The sequence below is a fragment of the Cricetulus griseus genome, chromosome 2 (assembly GCF_003668045.3).
Source record: "Cricetulus griseus strain 17A/GY chromosome 2, alternate assembly CriGri-PICRH-1.0, whole genome shotgun sequence".
NCBI lineage: Eukaryota > Metazoa > Chordata > Mammalia > Rodentia > Cricetidae > Cricetulus > Cricetulus griseus.
This window is the reverse complement of record NC_048595.1, coordinates 231,033,256-231,054,177: the sequence shown is the minus strand read 5'-3', so window position 1 is coordinate 231,054,177 and position 20,922 is coordinate 231,033,256. Positions and strand designations below refer to the sequence as shown.

Below are 20,922 nucleotides of genomic sequence, written 5' to 3'. Positions count from 1 at the left end.
CATGCACCAGTGAACACCTGCATGTGTATCCCCATGCACTGGTGAACGCCCGCATGTGTATCCCCATGCACCAGTGAACACCTGCATGTGTATCCCCATGCACTGGTGAACGCCCGCATGTGTATCCCCATGCACCAGTGAACACCTGCATGTGTATTCCCATGCACCAGTGAACACTGGCATGTGTATCCCCATGCACTGGTGAACGCCCGCATGTGTATTCCCCAAGAAAGTGAGGCTCCAGCCATTCCTCCAGAGGCACATCATCACCTTTATTAGCAGGGTAGCTAGCTCAGGACTGACGCTTCCACTAGGGCTGTGTGGACAGGTTGAGGGGACTGCAACAGGAGGGGACACCAGTGATGGTCAGCAAGGGTCTTAAGAACAGATACAGAGCACAGTGAGCGGTCACCATGGGGCTGTCACAGCACAAGCTCGCGGATGGGCAGTACCTCTCCCAGACTGGAGCTTTTGGCCTCTGGCTACCTTCTCTGGGGGAAGTCATACTGCCCACTCTGAGAACTCCATCCTCCCCATCTGGGCCAGTCAGCTGTCTCTAGTAAGCCTTAGGACTGAGCATGTTCAACTGTCTGACACAGTGACTCTACAGTGTCTCCATTCTTGCAAGTCTGCCTGTGACCTGAGGGAGATAGGGAAAAGAAACTTCCACTTCCCTAAGAAAGCTGGAAGGAAGAGGGCAGAGGGTAGGTTGTTTCCGGGCAGGCACAGCACTCTATGGAATACGAGAGTTCTCAGTTCTTCAGCTGAGACACCTCATACAGGTATGCTGCCAGCATCTTGGTTCCTTCTATGTAGTTGTGCCTAGTAGAGAAAACAACAACCACCACCACCTATCAGCAGCTGATTGAGGAGTCAGCATCCAGGTGGGCAGTGAGTCTTCCTACTGCTTTGTCTCTTGGGAGCACCCCGGCTCAAGCTGGAAGTGTGGTTTGGCTGTAGAATTCAGCCTGGCAATTTTTAAGTACAAGTTTGATGTGACATCTCCCACCATTCCTTACTACAGTTACCAGTCCTTAGTGGAATACTAGTTAAAGATGTGTGGTATTCTTTTAAGCTATGGAATATTTGTTTAATGGTGCGAAGATGTGTTGCATTCTTTTATGCTGCATTTATTTAACTCTGTGAAGCTGTGTTATTTACCTGTCTAAAACACCTGATTGATCTAATAAAGAGCTGAACGGCCAATAGCTAGGCAGGAGAGCGGATAGGTGGGGCTGCCAGGCAGAGAGAAAGAAAAGAAAAAGAAAAAGGAGAAGAGGGAGGAGGGAGAAAAGGAGAAGAGAGGGGGATGCCGGGGGCTAGCTACCCTGCCAGCTATGGAGTAAGAAGAAAAAAACAGTGTATAGAATAGAGAAAAGTAAAAGCCCAGAGGCAAAAGGTAGATGGGATAAGCCAAGCTAAGGTCAGGAATTCATTATTTGGGAGCTGGAAGGCAGGCCCCCAAATGAGACAAAAACAAAACAAAAACAACTACTACAAGTCCTGGCCTTGGTCTAGAACTTTGTCTCATACCCTGGGAGTGAATGAAGGGCTGTAGCCTCCCACAGCGCCTGCAGTCTGCTTGCCTGGTACCCCCCTCCCTGCTTCACCTGCAGGAGGGTGGGAGGAAGGCCTGTCAGAGGGGGCTTGAGTGGTTAGTGATGATAGCGTAACTTTTCATAAACAAGTGGTATTTTATGGGTGCCACATGAAGAGTGTGATGAGCAATGAATGCTGGACGAATCCTGTTTTCAGTCTGCCGCTACCACGGCCTTAAGCCTGCCTCTCATCAGCTCTCACTAACAGACCCCTATGGGACAACAGAGGAGGGACCACAGACCTATTGCCTGCTGAAGGATGCAACCCAACCTCAGGCCCAGGGCCCAGTCTCACCTGTTTAGCTTTTCATTCTGGGAGTGGGCACCGTCATCTGCTGACCCCACTGGTAACAGCATGACATTTTTGCCTGTGGCCTCCTGAAAGGTCAGGGTCACAGGAATACTGCCACCTTCCCTGGTCAAGTCAGGTTCAACACCAAACACTGGGGAAAGTAAAATAAAGAGAAATGATGTACTCTGGGCCCTGGATGCCAGAGAGCCACCACTTTGCAATGCTTAGTCCAGACCCTGGGCTCAGGAATCCACTCCTATAGACTGAGGCTCGGGTCTCTCTTCACATCTCAGACCCCTCACAACGCCATCTCCACCGTCATGTGTACAACACGCTACAACAGAGTCCTCAGACACTCTCAGGGACCTGGCATCTACCTCAGAGGACAGCCAACCTGTTTTCAGGGCTCTTCTCCCAGCCTGGTAATGAGGATGGTTGAAGTCAGATACCCAGGGCTTCCCACCGTGGCCCATGTACACCTTGAACTTGTTGGGGCTGTGCAGTTCAGCAAACTTTTTTGACAAGTAGCTTGAAACCTAAACCATAAGCAGAAGAGACACAAGGTATTTCATATCCAGCATTTGACTCAATGAGAAGAATCTGCAGGGTGTCTAGATGTCATGACAACGAGTTGGGCATAATGGGTCTATATAGCATCTAGGAGTCTAGAAAGGGCCTGTGGGTAGCTTTGTTCTCTGCTGCTGGATACCGATGTGTATAATCACTGCAGCAAGAAACAGGACCTGAGCGAGGGATTTATTTGAGCTGAGAGGCAAAGCATTCATATACATGATAAATGTAAACAAAACACAAAACAAAACAAAACCAAGGGGTGGGGGGCTGGTCTAGGGGAGCTGCCTGTTTTCCTCTGGAGACAGGACTAGTGTCCTCTTCCCAGAAGCCTCTCATCTCATCTCTTTACAACGTCTCTCATCAACAAGGTTTGTGTTCCATGAGCCCCGCTTACCTGCAGCCACCCAGATCCACCCTTCTTCTCACCCCTGAGACAGGCTGCTCTCCGCGACTTTCAGCTAACAGATGATCACATGCAAGAGTGTTTGCTTTACATCTTTGGGGTGAGGTCAGAGGTCATATTTTCACATGCATCAGTAGTCTGAAGTTCACAAATGCTCACACACATGACCTTTGTCTTTGACAAGCTTCTACACTGCTTATTACAGCAAATGTTGAGGGGTAGGAGTTAGGATGTGGGGGCTTCTTCTACCCAGGAGAAAGTTCTTACAAGTGTGTACCCCACAACTTCTGTCCCCACTCATGCCCTGGACCCCACATACCTGCTCACTAACAACTTCAGGTGTCATGTTGGGCACGAGTCTGATGGAGAACTTGCCAACCACTTTCCTGGGGATCACAGTCTTGGCCCCTGAACCGGAGAAGGCCCCTTCTATTCCGTGGAGGGAGAGGGACGGATATCTCCATCTGTGCATCAGGATGTCTTTCTGTAGAAGCACAAGAGGTCAGATCTGCTCATGGAGGAGATGGCAATGTACTGGAATTAATGTCACATTACTCCAAAGGGGGGTTGTGCAGCAGTAATGGCCTCAAGAAGTGATGGTGAATGGTGTTGGTGTTGTGTGCTGTGAGCCTCCAATAGGCTAAGATGTCTCGGTTCGTCTCTCAGACCTTGTCAGACTGAGAAGCAACTCCCATAAGACTCTAGTCAGGCTTGATATCTCCCCTTAGCCAGACCCTTCAGCCTTGTGCCCAGACTGCCTGATAGCACAACCGTTTATAGTTATTTATTCCTTTGACTCTGAGACAGGCGAAACTTAGAAGTCCAGCCTGGCCTGTTCCTCTCATGTCCTGTCCCTAGGACCCAGAAGAGGCAGGATCTGTTAATGTCTGATAATCTTGGCTACACTGAGGTGACAAACTGATAGCCACACTCCTAAGACAAGAAATAAATTAAGATAGAACTTTTCTCCTACCTATTAAGTAATGGCATATAGCTTCTGTCTCCAGCTTAATCTCTGGGCCTTCTGGGAACAATGTGGCCCATAAACTCAAATGGAGCAAATATAGCACCCATGGCAAGAGAGGGCTCTGATCCCTCAGAGGCCCCCTTCCCCCACTTGGTCAAAGGTTGCTCCTGGCATCTGAAAGCCCTAACAGCTCTCAACTTGATCACACCCTGCTTTTGATGAGTCTTGAGCACACCCCTCCCTCCTAGGATGAACCTCTGACACTGGATGTCTGTCTGTGAGGTGTGGTGTACATGTCTGTCATGGAGCCCTGGTGGTCTGTCAGGGGCGGGGGCACAGGAGGGCAAGTAGCACCTTGCAGCTGTGCAGAAGGGTCTCAGCCCCCACATCCTTGGCGAACTCTTCCATATTGAAGTCAATGTGGTCATAGAGCTTGCACTCCTCTTCTGTCACAGGAGCCACGGCATCGTTGATGCCAGGGATGAGGATTTTCCCCTTCTTGTCTATCAGACAGCCTGAGGGAAGTAGCAGAGGGCGGGGTGCTTAGCTGGGGCAGAGCATATCCAGTGTTCTGAGTTGTTCTGACTCTAAGAACTCAGGTACCAGGGCAAATGGCCACATGGCAGCAGCAGGAGGGCAGAAGCACCTGGGTGCATTATGCCAGTAAGTCAGTTAAGTAGCCTCAAGGAAACAGGGCCACTCCTCACCCCTGCTTTTTAGAGAGAGACCGAGGAGCAGGTAGAGTGCATATGTTAGCCCCCAGTTGTGCACCAGGACACGAACTAAAAACCCACACTAGCCACCATTTCTTGACAATGCACATTCCACAAGAAACAAGGTCCTCTAAGGCTGGTGAGGGGACCTCTGAGTGTTACAGAGCAGTCTCTACTATAGATGCAATGTCACTTCACCTGCGGGAGCCTTGATCCTGTGACACAGGATGAGAGAAGGAGGTTAGAAAACTACACAGAGACAATGGCTTCACTTAGTCATTTTATACTAGTACAATACTGGAAGGAAGCTGTCGTTCCTGCTCTCCAGAAGCTGACCAAACAAGGGGACCTAGTTACAGCCAGTGGGAACAGGTCAAAGCAGATGTCCTGAGAAATGTAAAATCCATGTTCACATGAACGATAGCATTCAGGGTTTCTAAGGGACTAAAGGCCATCCCACTGGATAAGGGAGGGAGAACAGTTCTACAGATAGGGAGGACGAGGTATGCGATAGATGCAAGGACGGGAAGGGGCAGAGGCAGGGATGAAACACAGGGTCCTTTAAGTAAAGTCATGCCCAGAGGAAGGAAACGTAATTAGAAACATGACTGAGTAGGCTCATGAAAGATGCTGAAACATGCCAGGCATGCACACAGATAGCTTATAGAAAGTACCCTGCCCACTTCCCTAAGTGACAGAGTGCTGGCCCACGCAGCTCCAGCCCTAAGCTCACCCATCAGTGAAATGAGATCCGTCATGGCTTCATGCACTGAGCCACCATACACTCCAGAATGGAGGTCTTTGTCACTGCATTCCACCTGGACAGAAACAAAAGGTCACTTTATTTGGTGGCTTAGTGGGAGCTTATTTTAATTATGTGACATTGCATTGACAAAGAACAGTTATAAGACTGACAGTTTTCTAGTCCAAATCTGCTCCCCCAAGGAGCAAAGCAGGCATTTCCCAATTAGAAATTCCAGACACCAGATGGACTCCTGGGTGTGCAGACCACATGTATACTGGGAATGCTGGCAGCAGGTGCACTGGGAATGCTGGCTGCAGGTGCACTGGGAATGCTGGCTGCAGGTGTACAGGGAATGCTGGCTGCAGGTGCACTGGGAATGCTGATTGCAGGTGCACAGGGAATGCTGGTTGCAGGTGTACAGGGAATGCTGGGCTGCAGGTGTATAGAGAATGCTGGCTGCAGGTGCACTGGGAATGCTGGGCTGCAGGTGCACTGAGAATGCTGATTGCAGGTGCACAGGGAATGCTGGGCTGCAGGTGTATAGAGAATGCTGGCTGCAGGTGCACTGGGAATGCTGGCTGCAGGTGCACTGGGAATGCTGGCTGCAGGTGCACTGGGAATTCTGGCTGCAGATAGAAGTATGGTACAGAGAAGCCTCTCTAACACTGGTAACCCCTTTAAAAGGAAGGGCAGAATCTTGTCATTTTGTAGACACCCTGCACATGTTTCCTCAGAGGACAATACCAAGCCTGAAGCATGACCCCATCAACATGAAACCCCAGGATCTGGTTCAGACCCATTTTAGTACTGATTGGTCTTGTAACCAGGCAAGCCAGGTAACCACTATGTGCTTAGACTCCTATCTATAAAGAGAAAGAATGTTACCAATTGTAACATTCACATAGTCTCAGCACAGCTACAGCCATCGGTTCTTTCTTACTAGGAAACCCACCATCATCATCCCAGTGGGAGAAGGTCTCTATCAGCCTGTGGCAGAGATTGCCACACTCCTTGTTCATCTGGTAGAGAGTCTCCATTCTCTCAGGAAAACTCAGACATGGGATTAGCACTTACCTGCTAAAATGTGAACACTGTAACTTTTAAAGGAAGGGTTCTCAAGCGTTCACTTGACCAAGCCGTCTTAGAAGGACTAGCATTTGCTGTCATCTCATCTAATCTAATACAATATCACGGATAATACAGTCTTAATTTGAAACTGCCATGAGATTGGACTTCTGACCTCAGAAGTCCATGCCTGGGGTATCAGGATGGATTATGGAATCCAAGAAGGGCCCTGGAAAGCTCTGAGCTCTTCCTTCATGTCTGATTAACTTCTTGGTATTTGCCCGTGTCAAGGTACAAAAGAACGAAGAGACTCATGGGTTAGCGAGACAAAAGGCGAAGTTTGTGGGGTTCAGCTCATACCTCAATAAAGAAGTAACAAATGCCTCGGAGGCCGTACGTGATGCATGGCTTATTCTTCCCCAGCCAGTAGTTGTCTGAAATGCAGACATAATCCACATCTTTGAAGAACTTGTCTTTCTGGGCAAAAATTAACTCATCCAGGCCTTCGGAGCCAGACTCCTCCATGCCTTCCAGGCAGAATCTCAGGTTGACAGGAATCTCCTGTGATAGGGACATAGCAAAACAGTTAGTTTCCTTACTTGCAGAAGCAACAGGCAAGAGACTGGAAATTTAGCTTCAAATATGAGATCTTCTCTCACTGGCCTGTGGGAGTCCAGGTTCGGAAGGGAAAGCCTTACACCATGCTTAGGTATGCCCTGCCCAGGGATCCCCTCAATCACAGAGTGAGCCAATGAGTGTAGGCAAAGCCATGAGACAGAGAGAAGGGCAACGCATATCGGTCCACTGATTGCTTTTCCAGAGGACCAGGGTTCCACTCCCAGCACAAACATAGCTGCTCTCAATGTTCTGTAACTCAACTTCAGACCCCCACATGTATGCATACCCTGGTACAAATGTACCCACATGCAATAACACTTGCCAGTAGTGTTCATACTTACACATACACAAATAAAGAAAATAAGAGGAATCAGGAGATAATTTTTTTTTTGAATAATTACTGAGCCTTCACTGTTGCTATGGTTAAGAGAGACCTTTTCCACACTGGGGAGGCCTTCTACATTGCCAGCATCCCTCTGCATAAGAAACCAAGAGGTCCTGAGGTGCTGGGTGAGAATCTCAACACAGCTCTGGAATCTGGGTCAAGTGCTCTGCATAATGTTCCAGGAGTTCTTCTAGCCCCATGGGATGAAGCAGGTAGCTTGTCCACAAGTGAGCAAAGGAGCTGCGAATGAGCAGGTAACACAGGACAGAACCACAGGGTTCACAGCCTAAAAGCCCCAGCTCCCTCCTGCCCTCTGCTTCTGTCCCAGGTGAAATCTTTAGAACCTCAATACACTGACCAGCTCTAAGTAGAGGTGTTCAGGGCTCTGTCCTGTGCACCCTCCCCTTTGTGGCCTCCCACACTGTGTGAAGGCCTGCAGTTGCTGAGTCTTCCTGGTTTCTGTGCCCAGCTCTCAGGGTCAGCTGTTGGACAGGCTGTGTGTGTGTGTGTGTGTGTGTGTGTGTGTGTGTGTGTGTGTATCTGGAATCATGCAGGTGATCCCAGATAAAGAATGTGAGCCTGTTTCCAGATATAATTTTCCACCTTAACAAAAGTATTTATTCTTATTTCATCATGATCTGAAATAAAATCCATAAGCAAAAACTATCCAGACATCATGATCACAATCAGGCTAATGATAATCAAAGAATCTGGTAGGGAACAATACTAGAAGCTATAGAGAGTTAAGTTTCTAAAAATGCCCTCCCACCCCATTTTCTATATTTTGGCAACTTTGAGAAAAAGAAAAAAAAAAAACACTCAAACTAATCTAATATTTATTTTTTATGAGAATATAAAGCACACAGAGAAAAGAATTTGCCCAATATCACAAAGTCTGTTACATTCTGGCAAGGAACTACACTCATGGGTACAGTCAGAGGTTGAAAGTTTGTGTTAGTCAAGGTTGTGGCACAAGTCTGCAATCCCAGCACTTGAAGGCTAAGGAAGGAGGGTTGTCATGAGTTCAAGGCCAGCCTGAGTTATGGAACATGACTCTGTATCAAACAAACTAGTCCACCTAAACCTCACAAGTGGGAGCTGGAGTGGTGGTGCATACCTCTAACCTGGCACTAGGGAGGAAGCAAAGGCAGATGAAGCTCTGTGAGTTACAGGTCAGCCAGGGCTACATAGTGAGACCCTGTCTCAAAACCAACCAACCAACAACAACAATAAAAAAATGCCAACAAGCCAGGCGGTGGTGGCACACACCTTTAGCCCCAGCACTCAAGAGGTAGAGGCAGGCAGATCTCTGTGAGTTCAAGGCCAGCCTGGTCTACAGAGTGTACACAAGGCTACACAGAGAAACCCTGCCATGAAAAACAAAAAATATACAACAAAACAAAAAACGCCTAAAATATAAAACAACAATAACAAAATTATAAGGAAAACAAATAAGCAACAAAAAAAAAATCCTCAAAACATTCACAATAAAATAAAATAAAATTCAATTCATATTGGGGATGGCGATACAGCTCAGTGGTATGGAATTTCCAAGCATGCATGAGGACCTGGGTTTGATTCCAGCACAGAAAGAAAGGAGAGAAACAAAGATCACATTCTAAGTGTTGGCAAGAATGTTGCTGAGTGGTGATAACTTGACCTTTGGGCACCTGTAAGACAATGAAGTGCTTAATGATTTCTAGAACTGCAAACAGCTGTAATCTTCCATCTAAGTCACCTCTGCTGACCAAGGTGGAGCCTTGCTTTCTCCTCTCTAGTGACCTTTAGACCTCTACTCACACGAGCTGATGAGTGGACAGAATCTGATGTGGGGGTGTACCTGGCCAGTCTTCTGATAGGCTTCCAAGGCATTCATCCATCCGGCCACTGGCCCCTTATCATCCGTTGAGCCTCTCCCATACAACTTGCCTGGAACAGCAATCAGCAGATCCAGTTAGAGACAACAAATTGAAAAGACCTTTTCTCAAGTGAACACCTAGGCACAAACTCACACAGCTGTGCTGAGCAATAGGGCTATTTTCACTTTAAGAGCCCGAGTCTCCAGCCATCCCTATGCTAAATTCACAGGGAATTTCTTGCAATCCAAGAGGCAGTCACATGGGTGCATCCCTTTCCCTTGCACAGCAATGGCTAGGACCAGGATTCACAGAGATTTAGCATCTGTTTCCAGGAAACATTTAAGACGTGGAAGCCTGGTTGCTTCGGAAGCACATGGACATCATCACAGAACACTACAGACTATACTCACATCCCAATTTGTTGCCTAATATAAATATGAGTATGAAAATGAAGCAGCTGGGAGGTGTTAGGCTACAAGGAGTGTGGCCTTGTCATTGGGATCAGCACTGAGGAATCCTCAACATGTGTGGGGCAGAGGCTGGGAAGGGACTAGAGATGGCACAAGGCAGGGACAGGACAGCCCTGTTTCTGGTATAGGTGGCGGGAAGATGGTATTATTCAAAGGGTGTGTGAGAGAGGGCCCAAGGAAGAGAGATGAGGATGCCCAGTCCAGACAGTCCATGAACAGCTAGTTCATGACCATGAACTACCACGCAGACATGTAGGTCTGATACTAAGGAGGAATCCAAGTGCCCATGGAGTTACAACAGCAATGGTATTAGGTAAAAATATCTTTTCCCATTTCACAGGCACGTGACAGTCCACAGGGAGTCAGGACATGTCTAGCGGCAGACTCCACACTCAGTTAGGGGGCCTGGGATTCAAGTCCTGAGGGACAAGGCACAAAGGCAGATGGTGCTATATCTCAGAGGCTCTCCTGACCTGAACAGTGACAACTGGGAATGGAAGCTGTGTATTTCACAAGAGGAAGTAAGAAGGAGAGGCTGTGGCCTTCGGGGGACTATGCAGCCTCAATTTGGAATGGATGATCTGGAAACCTGTTAGGGCTGAAGGGAGGCCTGGTGGGCTCCCACCAAGGACTTGTCATAAGAAAAGGAAAACTTTTCTGAGCTCTCAGTAACCAAGGCACAAACGAGAAACTTCCATTAAAAATGTACCAGAAAGAAAACCCGAGGGGAATAATAGTGATTCTCCAAATGTAACATCTCCAAAACTATTCCTCTAATTTTGAGTACTTCAGTGGGCAAGCACCAGGTGCCCTTTGTTATGGTGGAAGCTTCACCCCAGCCCCTGGCATCCATATACCCAAAGAGTCTGGAATGTTCTGGTGGAAGTTCCACCCAAGTCCCCATTAACTCTCTCCCAACCCTGCTGCATCTTCCTTAGGAAGCCCACCAAATGATGACCCCTCCCCCAGAGACACTCAAGACCACTCCTACAGGGTATTTAAACTGTCCCCTAGAAAACAGATGTGTGGTTTTTCTGGTCTCTCTTTCCTGTCTCCTCTGGGGGGAGGGGAGAGGGTGTGCTGGAAGGCCATCTGGGTGGGAGCTTTGTATCCATTAAACGAGGACTTCTAAAATTCGGTTTGACTTGTTCTGCTTTGGATTGCTGCATCAGCAGAGAGGCTTATTGGAGTGCAGAGACTTTCCCCTCTTACCATCCCGCTCCACCAGGGTGAAGGGCTCACTGTCCCAGCCATCCTCCAGAGCCGCAGGCTGCACGTCCAGGTGCCCATAAATGCACACTGTTTTCTTCTGGGGGTCGCTGCCCAGCTTACCCAACAGGATGGGAGGAAGGGGTATCTCTGAGCCATCTGGGAGCTGACAGGGAGGGAGCAGGGGAAGACAGTCTGGTTAATAAACTGGAGTGTTCGGCAGCTGTCATTAAATGTAGCTGGGATGGTCCTTCTCACTTAACAGTTCTTAATTAACAATGGCTTTACTCTCCTGACATCCAATGATTTCCCAAATCACTTTCCAGAAACCCAGTGAGCATGAACTGACTCACACCCACAACTATTTGATAAACCGCTAAAGGCTGCATTAAAAAAAAAGTCATCAATATACACAATGAAACATTACGTAGCCTGGGTCTGGGATATAAGTTAACTCATTTCTGAAATAATGGCTAAAACAACTATAACCTGCAACTGAATGCTACATATATGTAGACAACAGATGAACAGAATGGACCACCAACCAGGACATTAAGGGAATTCAGGGCTGGGGTGATGGCTCAGCAGTTAAGAATGTTTTCTGCTCTTCCAGGGGACCTGAGTTCAGGTCCCAGAGTCCACATCAGAAATCACAGCCACTTGTAACATCAACACCAGGGGATCTGATGATCTACCAGCCTTTCTGGGCACCGGAAGATATGTTGTTTACAAACACTTGTGAGCATAGGCCACACACACAGCATACACATACATACACACTACATACGCATACATACACATCACACACTTAAAAAAAAACTGCAAAACAGAAAGAAAGAATTTATATAATGTCTGGTAAATGAAATGGTGGTAGTTGGCACCCCCTCTGACTTCGACAGCTATCCAGGATGCTAATTGCAGAATTGTAGACCAATCAGTCTTAAGTCTTTTCCTTCCTTTACATGGGGTCATCGGTTACCACTTGTGACTGACTCTGTGGCCTACGAGGAATGTACTCACGCCCTGAAGCCCATGTGCCTCCTCTACTAGCTCCTACATTTTATCAGAAAAACCTTGTACACAACAAAGTACACACGTAGTTGAAAGGGAAGGACAACACACACACACACACACACACACACACACACACACACCACGCACACACACCACGCACATGTGCTGATACACTAGAAATCACTACACAGAACTATTATGGAAATGTCTCCCATTAAAAACATAATGGTGCAGTTAGAATCAGACTGCCCTGAAGCCATAGCACGCCACCATCGCCCAATGCACACGATTATCTGTCTGCTAATGAAATTAGACTAACAACTTACGATTGAGAGAGAAAATGAGCAGCAACTAAAATGACAAGGTAAGGATCGTGTTGGGGAGGGCGGAGAATATTCTCATCTCCCACCTTTCAGCGTCTAAGCATGTGAGAGAACTCAGCAGGTGGTTGCAATTCTTTCTGAACTCAAAAGATCCTCCTTCCCTGCCTGAGTTCTGGGATTAGAGGCAGGCATCACCACACCCAGGTGCTCCTAGCTTCCACGAGGGCTGGGCATGGACATAGGATCTCATGAGGTTGGCTTGTAGGCACCAGGGGAAGAGAATCATGCCTTAAACTTCTGGGCACATAGGGCACGTGGCCTTTTCCATCAGTTCGCTCTTAGCTGCCTGAGCAGGGAAATCTCTCAATTCCTTGATGAAAATAAGTGTTACCTAATGTGAAATAGTGTAACCACCACTGTATTCTTTTATGGACAGCCTCTAAAAGGAACTACTATGTCAGTGGTAATGGAATAGATTTATTTATTGTAATTTTGTTTGTTTGTTTTTTGAAACAGGGTTTCTGTGTAGTCCTGGCTGTCCTAAAGGTGTGCCTGCCCACCCCCACCCCCTCACCCCCCACCCCCAGCTGATTTGTTTATTGTAAAGAAACCCTGTAATCTTAAATCTTAAATCTTAAAACTGATTTATCTCACCTAGCTATGAGAAGAATGGGAGTGGCAGCAAGCAGGCAAGGCGAAAGGAGTCAGCACGGTAGGTTACACTTGCAACCCTGGCCTTTGGGAAGCTAGACTAGACAATAGAGTAAAACCTTCCCTAAGAAATAAGTCAGTAAAAAAAATTAGAAAGGCTAAACAAAAAAGTTAAAGAAAATATGAAGAACCTTAGTTTATTCCTGTGTGTTGGGGGTTATTTGTTGGGAAGCTGATTTTGTATATTAATTGTCATAGGAAGAAAACCTCAATAGACGTATTGGATCAAAAGTCAGAAAGCCTGGATTTGAATTCTGGTTTTTGCCATGAAGGCACTTGGCTTCCAATGGCCACACCACCCCCTCGGATAAAATATGCACAGTAAATTGAATGGTTAACCAAAAATTCCAGAACTCTTCATTGCAACTGCACACCTAATTCATCAAACAAAAGACCTAAGATAAATCAAGTCTTGTCACATTTTGCAATATAAGAGACTTCTAAGGTTTGAAAACACACAGAATGCAGTCAGGTGTGGTGGCTCATGACTTAAATCTCAGCTCTAGGGACACCAAGGACATGAAGTGTGTGTGTCATGGGCTGGGCCAACTTGGGTTACATAGGAGGACAACTCTGTCTAAAATCAAACCAAACCCATAACCAAATGAGCCTAAATAACCATGTGAAACTAAAGTAGCTGAAAAATACATCAGAAAGTCAGATAAAGAAGCTGGCATGGTGCTTGGGGGAAGAGACAGTGGGATCTCTGTGAGTTCCAGGCCCTGTGTGGTCTACCCAGTGGGTTCCAGCCTGCCAGGGCTACAGAGTTAGATCCTGTCTCAAACCAAAACCAAAACCAAAACCAAAACCACTAACAAAAATTAGAAGGAAAACAAGGTGTTCTTACTACAGATCTCTGATAAGGGCTGGGGAGGGGGCGGGGGTTGTTATTTATTTTTATGTTTTTGTTTTCGTGTATCTTTCCCTTTTATTGAAAATAGGTTTCTCTTCTCATACAATGTATCCTGATTTTACCTTTCCCTTTCTCCTCCTTCCTGTGCCCCTGCCATCTGGATCTATCCCCTTTTTGTTTCTTAGGCTTCTAAGAGAAATCAACAAAATGCAACAAAATAAAATATAATAAGATAAAAATAAAACCCATTACATCAAAGTCGGACAAGGCAAGCCAAGTGAAGGAAAGGAGCCCAAGAGAAGGAGTCTCATGAAAACACTAAACTGAAAGCTGTAATATATACACAGAGGTCTCGGTACAGGAAGCTTCAGTATTTATAAAGTGACTCATAATGTGTAACCTTCTGAATGTGAAAGCTTTGATTTCTGGGAAAGGAATTTCAGCTCTTAAGACTAAAGTCATTTTAACTCACTAGTGAGACATTGGTCTACAGTTCTCCTTCCTGGAATAAAACATGCTGACTAATCATAAAACTTCCAACTCGCCCTCAGCGAGGCAATCACTAGGATGTGTGCAAGAGCCAGCACAAGCTCACTTTGACTTACAGCTGACCATCTGCAGCCAAAGGTCACCCAAGGCCTGGGTGCTTCTTCCCAGCTCCCAGAAGAACCGACTGCTTAAGGTTCCGTGTGCTCATACCTTCTGCTTGCCAATATCCACCAGCTCCACGGAACCCCCAAGCATCTGGATGTCCGCAGCAGCTACTTCCATCATCCTTCTGATCTCTCCTCTCTTCTCGGGCCAGGCAGACACACTCTGGATGGCCACCCATTCTGCAAGTTTCTGTTTGTAGAGAGTAAGTGGAAAGGGCTTTGAAATGCTGCTCTTTGAGGGCGGGGATGGACCTTTACTTACAGCTACTCCACTTTCCATGCACAGCAGACCTAGCTTGCCTGCTCTACAGTTAGATTAAAAACCAACAAAACTGTACTGTTCCTACCCCCAACACTAAGCAGGAAGGAAAGATGCCAGAATGTGCATTTTTAACCACCAAGCATATGATTATAAGCCATACAATCCCAAAAGTAAGTTTATATCTATAGCCAACAACATTGCAACAGAAAGAAAACATACTTCAATGTCATGATCCAAGTTAGTTCACTTGTCTCCGTGGCAGCAGCCAAGATGTAAGTTTTGGAGGGAAAAGTCAAAATGTTTCATCTAAAGTGGTTCTTCCAAAAGTAAACTGAAGTCTTAATTCTTTCAGATAAAAACCAAGCTACAGTTTAAATATAATATCATGGAATCACTCAGAACAGGCTGCATTCAAGCTGTCTTTTTTTTTTTTTTTTTAAATCTGTAACTATCACAAGAAACTATAGATGAGATGAGAGAAAAATAACAAATGAGCATTATTTGTGGAGACAGATAATTAACTGTCAGATGACGAGAGCCTGCCTTTTTACCATCATGCAATGAAGAAACATAAAATTTTAATACTTGAAAAATCTCTCTGACTTGACAAGATTGAAGAGACAGCTCCTCACCTTGACATAGCGGTCCTGGTTTTCATCAATATACTGGAAGATGGCTTTGAGGGATGACATCTTTCAGGCAGACTTCAGACCTTGGAGATTATGAGCAGAGAGAGCAAGAGTCAGACCTGCTTGTAGCTGGGACTGAATGACAGTGGCCAGAGGAGCCAAGTGAGGATTGAAAGCATTTCTCCACCCTCCGGTCAGCATTGTGTTGCAACACTTATCACAGGACTCTCCAGGAAGTGACTGGGAACCAGCCAGGGGCTTAGAATGGTTTTCTGCTTCCTTGCTCTAAAAGGAAAGCTCCAGAAAATTTTGTGTTCAAAGAGGAGAGCCCCGGTGACTCACAATCTGAAGAAACAATCAGTGGGTATCTTCCAATCATACAGATTTATTGTTCATTTTATTTTTTTGAGGCAAGGTCACACAATAGCTGTCCTGAAAATTTCTGTGTAGACCAGGCAGTGTTCACACAGAAATTTACCTGCTTTCTGAATGCCAGGATTAAAGGTGTGTATCACCATGCCTAGCCGGCACTTAACTTTTTAAAATATTATACTTAAAAAAATTTTTTTGAGACGGGACCTCTTGTGGCCTGAACTAGCCTGAAACATCTGATCCTCTTCCCTCTACCTTCTGAAGGTTGGAATTACATGGCCAAACCACCAACCCTGATTTATGTAGTGCTAAGATCAAAGCCAGGATTTCCTGCAAGCTAGGCGAGCACTCCACCAAACCAGTTATAGTCCCAATTTTATACTCTTTTGTTTGTTTGTTTGTTTGTTTTTGTTTTTTGTTGTTGTTTTTCGAGACAGGGTTTCTCTGTGGCTTTGGAGGCTGTCCTGGAACTAGCCCTGGTAGGCTGGTCTCCAACTCACAGAGATCCACTTGCTTCTTCCTCCGGAGTGCTGAGATCAAAGGTGTGTGCCACCACCGCCCGACTATATACTCTTATCTTAAATAAAGCACAAGGTGAACTATTAATCTTCTATTGCTAGAGGAAATAATCATTTCAAAGATCTCAGTAAAAATGTCACAGGCTGAGCGTGGTGGCAGATGCCTTTAGTCCCAGAACAAGGGAGGTAGAGGTAGGTGGCTCTCTGAGAGCATGAGGCCAGCCTGTTGTATACATTGTGAATTCCATGCCAGCCAGGGATACATAGTGCAACCTGTCTCCAAAAGCAAGCAAGCAAATAAATAACACACCCTCCCACCCCATACATATACTCTGCCTCTTCAACTGCAAACCTACACCCAGCCTTAGGATCCAAAGAGCAGATGAATTCAGTTGAGAATAAGTGATAACCACAGACTGTACTAACCTCCTTAAGGGCCAAAGATGAGAAAGCTCCCACCTCACGGGAGGGTGGCCATATAGAGCAGTTGTGCGCTTGCTAGAAGGGATGTTCGGTGTTTTCATCACAAAGAAATGACCAACATCTGAGCAGCTGTATGTCCCAGTTTGTACACTATGTGGTGCATACATGTATGGATATATCTTAGGTTTCCCACAAATACATTCAGTGTCTGCACTTTCTGGGAACCACCCCCCCTGGATTGTTAAACAAAAAGGATCTCATGTCGCCTAGGTTGTCCTTGAACTTCTGATCCTCCTGTTCCACTTCCATATGCTAGAATAACAGGTGTGCACCACCACACCCAGTTTATGTGGTACTGAGGATGGAACCCAGAGATTCATCTATGCTTGACAAACACTCTACCAACTGAGCTACAACTCTAGCCTTCTGAGCACATGCTCCAACATTTACTTCTCATGCCCGAAACCACTGAACTCCTGCACTCTACAGTGCACTCTACAGGGAAACCGTGCTTTGTGGAACTGCTTTAAAATAGGACTCAGTGTGAAACACAAATGACTCAGGCACTGAGATTTGCAATTGATGTTTTCTCTCTTCAAGTGTCAAGACTATGACTTTATTAAGCACAGGTGACATGGAGCTCGGTTGTACTGAGAAAATTCATCTCGCAGTGACACCAAGTGACCTGGTATCGCTGCTGTTGCATGGTCTCAAGGGGTGCCACAGAAATGGCCACACACAGTGCATGATGAAGAGCACTGTTTGTTGGTACAGGATCCTGGGGCAGTGTCTAAACAGAGGAGAGAGTTGGTTTCCTGTAACACAAAGAGTGGCAGCTATGCAGCACAGTGAGCAATGTGCACTTCAAATAGTAAATACGATGGCTGCAAGGGTAGGACATCCAACTGCTAAGTCCTCAGTGCCCTCAGAATCTTTTCCTCCTCCTTAAAACCTAGCACAGTAGAAGAAATAATTTTAGACCTATGACTACCTCACACAGGCTCACCTAAAAGGGTGACTCCACAGATATTGCCCAGGTGTTTATCAGGGTTAAGTTCTACCCATCTGTCACGAACTATGCACAGGTAAGGTACCTGTTTGCCCGATGAAACCCTACCCTGCAGAACCATCTGCTACGCTGGAAACTTTTCACTGGGGCTCCTGTTCCTTACAATAATCCCAAACACCACAGTGCAGCACCACAGTCTCACAGTTAAGTTAACAATTTTGTTGCGAATGTTGTTAACACAAAGATGTAAGGACCTGAGGTAGGTATACCTTTCACCAAGGACAGTGAGGCTTCAACTACCCTACTGAGAGTTCCCAGGGCACATGAAAGCAAACGATGCCTTTAAACTGTCCCTCCCGGAGCAGCAGCAACTGAAGTCAGGCTCCACTTTGCCTCCCACTAGTTTCTGACGACTCCTGCCCTCTTCAGCTCCCTCAAAATCAAGGTCATCAATTGTGAACCATTTGGTAAATGGTTCGCTGGGTTGAGCAGAAGCAAACTTCCTGCCAAAAATGACAACAGCTTCACTATCTGTCAGTCTTAAGTTCTCCAGGAGCAGTACAAACAGGGTCCCCATGGCAGGGTCTTCACCTCATTACAGGGTGATGACAAGACTCTCTGGAGAATACTGGTGACCCCAGGTTCTCAGGGTTAGTACAGTGAATCAAGCATCTACTCCACTTTACAAATGAGTAAGCTGAAACTGGTGGAATGAACGAGCGGCCTGCTCGCACTAGCAAGCTGGCACCGGGAGACCTCCCTCCTGGGGATCCATCCTAAGGGTAAGGTCCAGCTGGACCCTGACCAGGGCCTTTGCACCCAAGGAGCGTCTGTAGCCAGGCAGCGTCCTCAAAGTACAGGCGAGAGGACTGTCCAGCCTTTGCTCCCTGCGACCCCCCTGCCCCACGTCGCCAGGCAGGCTGGCCTGGGCTCACAGCCCATCACAGCCCATCGGCCCTGCCGGGCGAACTAGGTGGTCCCGGGAACCTGACATTTATGGGGGGCGGGGGGATCGGCCGATCAGAACCGGCTCTTACGGCGGGGGAGGCCTGGGCCCCGGGTTAAGTCTCTCCGGAACTGTGGGTCCGCGCGGGGCCTGGGGTGACTCAGGCCTGGGCTGACAGCGTATTAGGGGTCCGGGACCTCCCGGCCTCCGCCGCTCCCACCTGGATGCCCCGGGCCCCACACTTTCTCGCAGACCACGGGGACTCCCGCCCCGCCCGGCCTGTGCCTAGCCGTCCCGGGCCGGCGGCGCCCTCCCGGGAAGGAAGGCCCACACAGCGCCCGCTTACCGCGCCGGTTCCGCACCACGTGTCCCTGGCCGCCCCACCAGCCAATGCCCGGAGGCCTGAGGCTGGCCCTACTCCACCCCTCTACCAACAGCCAATGCCCGGTCTCCTCTGGGGAGCCCCGCCCCTCTACGCCCCGCCCTCCTGCCTCGGAGCAAATGCGGAGCGCGGACTCAGCCTTGCGGGCCGTGGCCACGCCCCTCCTCCGCTGGAGTTACTGGCCGGCGTCCATTCTCTGGAAGGAGACCCCTTCAGTGCTAGTGAAACCCAAAATTGAGGAGCTCACCCTCAGTTTCCCGAGGATCCCGCGTCGCTCTCCGGAGGGACCTGTGTTTCCCACTGCTCTCCTGTTCCTGCGGAAGCCAGGGGATGGACGTTCTGCCGGCTGCACGTCCCCCACTTCGTCCCTTTGATTACAAAGCCTAGACAAGTGCTGAATTACCAGTTTGTGACATCCCCCCAAGTTCCATACATATATGTATATATGTGAGCGTTTTGCCTGAATGTACGTATGTGCACCCTACTGTGCCTAATATCTGAGGAGACCAAAAGAGGGAATCAGATTGCCTAGAATTGGAGTTATGGGATTGTTGTGAGCTGCCATGTGGGTCCTGGAAATCCAAGCCCGGTCTTCAGCAAAAGCAACAAGTGCTCTCAACTTCTGAGCCGTCTTCCCTCCAGACCTTCCTACATTCAGAGTCGCAAGGAATAGATTCTCACACACCGCAAATATTCTAAAATAAAATGACCCTTTCCTCCTTAAAATTGGCATGAGATTTCTCTTCAACATTCCTGCAAATGCTAATAGCCTTTTAACTGATGACTCTGTCATACTTTTCTACAGTTACATGTTTTTAAAGATTTTTTATTTGATTATAATTACATCATTTTTCTCCCCTTTATTTCTCTCCACCATCCCCTCCATGTTACCCATCTCTCCAATTCATGGCCTTCCCCCCCTGTAATTATTACTGTTACATATAATAATAATAATATTATTATTATTATTATTATTATCAGAGACTGAGTTCAGTCTATCAAACACAGTCCCACTTTATATAATTTGTTGTTTGTTTTTGTTTCTTTGAGATAAGAGTCATGTAGCCCAGGTTGGCCTTAAAGGTGCTATTTCTGATCTTCCTGCCTCTGCTTCCCAAAGTGCTGGGATTACTGATGTGTGCCACCATGCTGACCTAAAATATCTATATTTTTTAAAATTTATGTTCACTGTGTTTTTTAATTATGTGTAAGGTGTGTGTGAAGCAGAGGTGTTAGATGCCCTGGAGTTGGGGTTACTGAGTCACCTGATGTAGGTGATGGGAGCGTGGGTCTCTGGAAGACCAGCAAGTGGTCTTTTTTTTTTTTTTTTTTTTGGTTTTTCAGAACTGGGAAAAAAAAGAAGCAAGGAGGAAAAGGAGGAGGAAGAGGAGGAGAAGGAGGAGGAGGAGGAGGAGGAGGAGGAAGAAGAAGAAGAAGAAGAAGAAGAAGAAGAAGAAGAAGAAGAAGAAGAAGAAGAAATATACCAGGGTAGAAGAATAGAATAGAAAGAGAACAACATAGAAGAACAAGCAGCAGAGGGGAAATTAAGCTTTGGCCCTCAGATAAAGTTCCTGCGTGTGGGCTGGAGAGATGGTTCAGAGGTTAAAAGCACTGACTGCCCTTCCAGAGGTCCTGAAAGACCCCCAGAAGCTCAGGCCTCCAGGATCTTAGCCCAGGACGGCAGTCACCCCAATCACCAGGCAGAGTCTAAAGCTTGATGCAAACTGCAGAGGCTTTAATTATAGTTGTTTAACGAGCTAACCCATGTTAGCTTGGGCCTTTCATTCACCCGCCAAGGCCGATGGCTAGGAAAGACAGCTCGAAACGTCTGCATAGAGATCTTATAGGGCAGCGTAAGGGGAGTGTCTAGGGGTATGCACAGGCTCAGGATTGGTGTGCCTCCAGGCTTGGAGGGTTTGCCCTGTGTTGA

The 20,922-nt window shown here is 47.1% G+C and overlaps 1 protein-coding gene across 3 annotated transcripts; it reads right to left on the bottom strand.

The window, feature by feature from the left end:
• Positions 1 to 251: 251 nt before the first annotated feature.
• Cndp2 (carnosine dipeptidase 2) lies at positions 252 to 19,057 on the bottom strand. Of its 3 annotated transcripts, none has more exons than XM_027403721.2 (12): positions 18,957 to 19,057; positions 15,346 to 15,425; positions 14,498 to 14,641; positions 10,901 to 11,063; positions 9,200 to 9,288; positions 6,717 to 6,917; positions 5,280 to 5,364; positions 4,188 to 4,348; positions 3,186 to 3,350; positions 2,285 to 2,426; positions 1,894 to 2,041; positions 252 to 822 (listed from the first exon to the last, which is right to left on the bottom strand). In XM_027403721.2, the coding sequence occupies exons 2-12, from the start codon at positions 15,403 to 15,405 to the stop codon at positions 753 to 755; spliced, it is 1,428 nt and encodes a 475-aa protein (XP_027259522.1). In that variant the 5' UTR covers positions 15,406 to 15,425; positions 18,957 to 19,057; the 3' UTR covers positions 252 to 752. The 3 variants fall into 3 exon arrangements, with proteins under 3 accessions (XP_027259522.1, XP_027259523.1, XP_027259521.1); XM_027403722.2 differs by lacking the exon at positions 18,957 to 19,057 and adding an exon at positions 16,659 to 16,810; XM_027403720.2 differs by lacking the exon at positions 18,957 to 19,057 and having other exon boundaries at positions 15,346 to 15,508.
• Between the last annotated feature and the right edge of the window lie 1,865 nt (positions 19,058 to 20,922).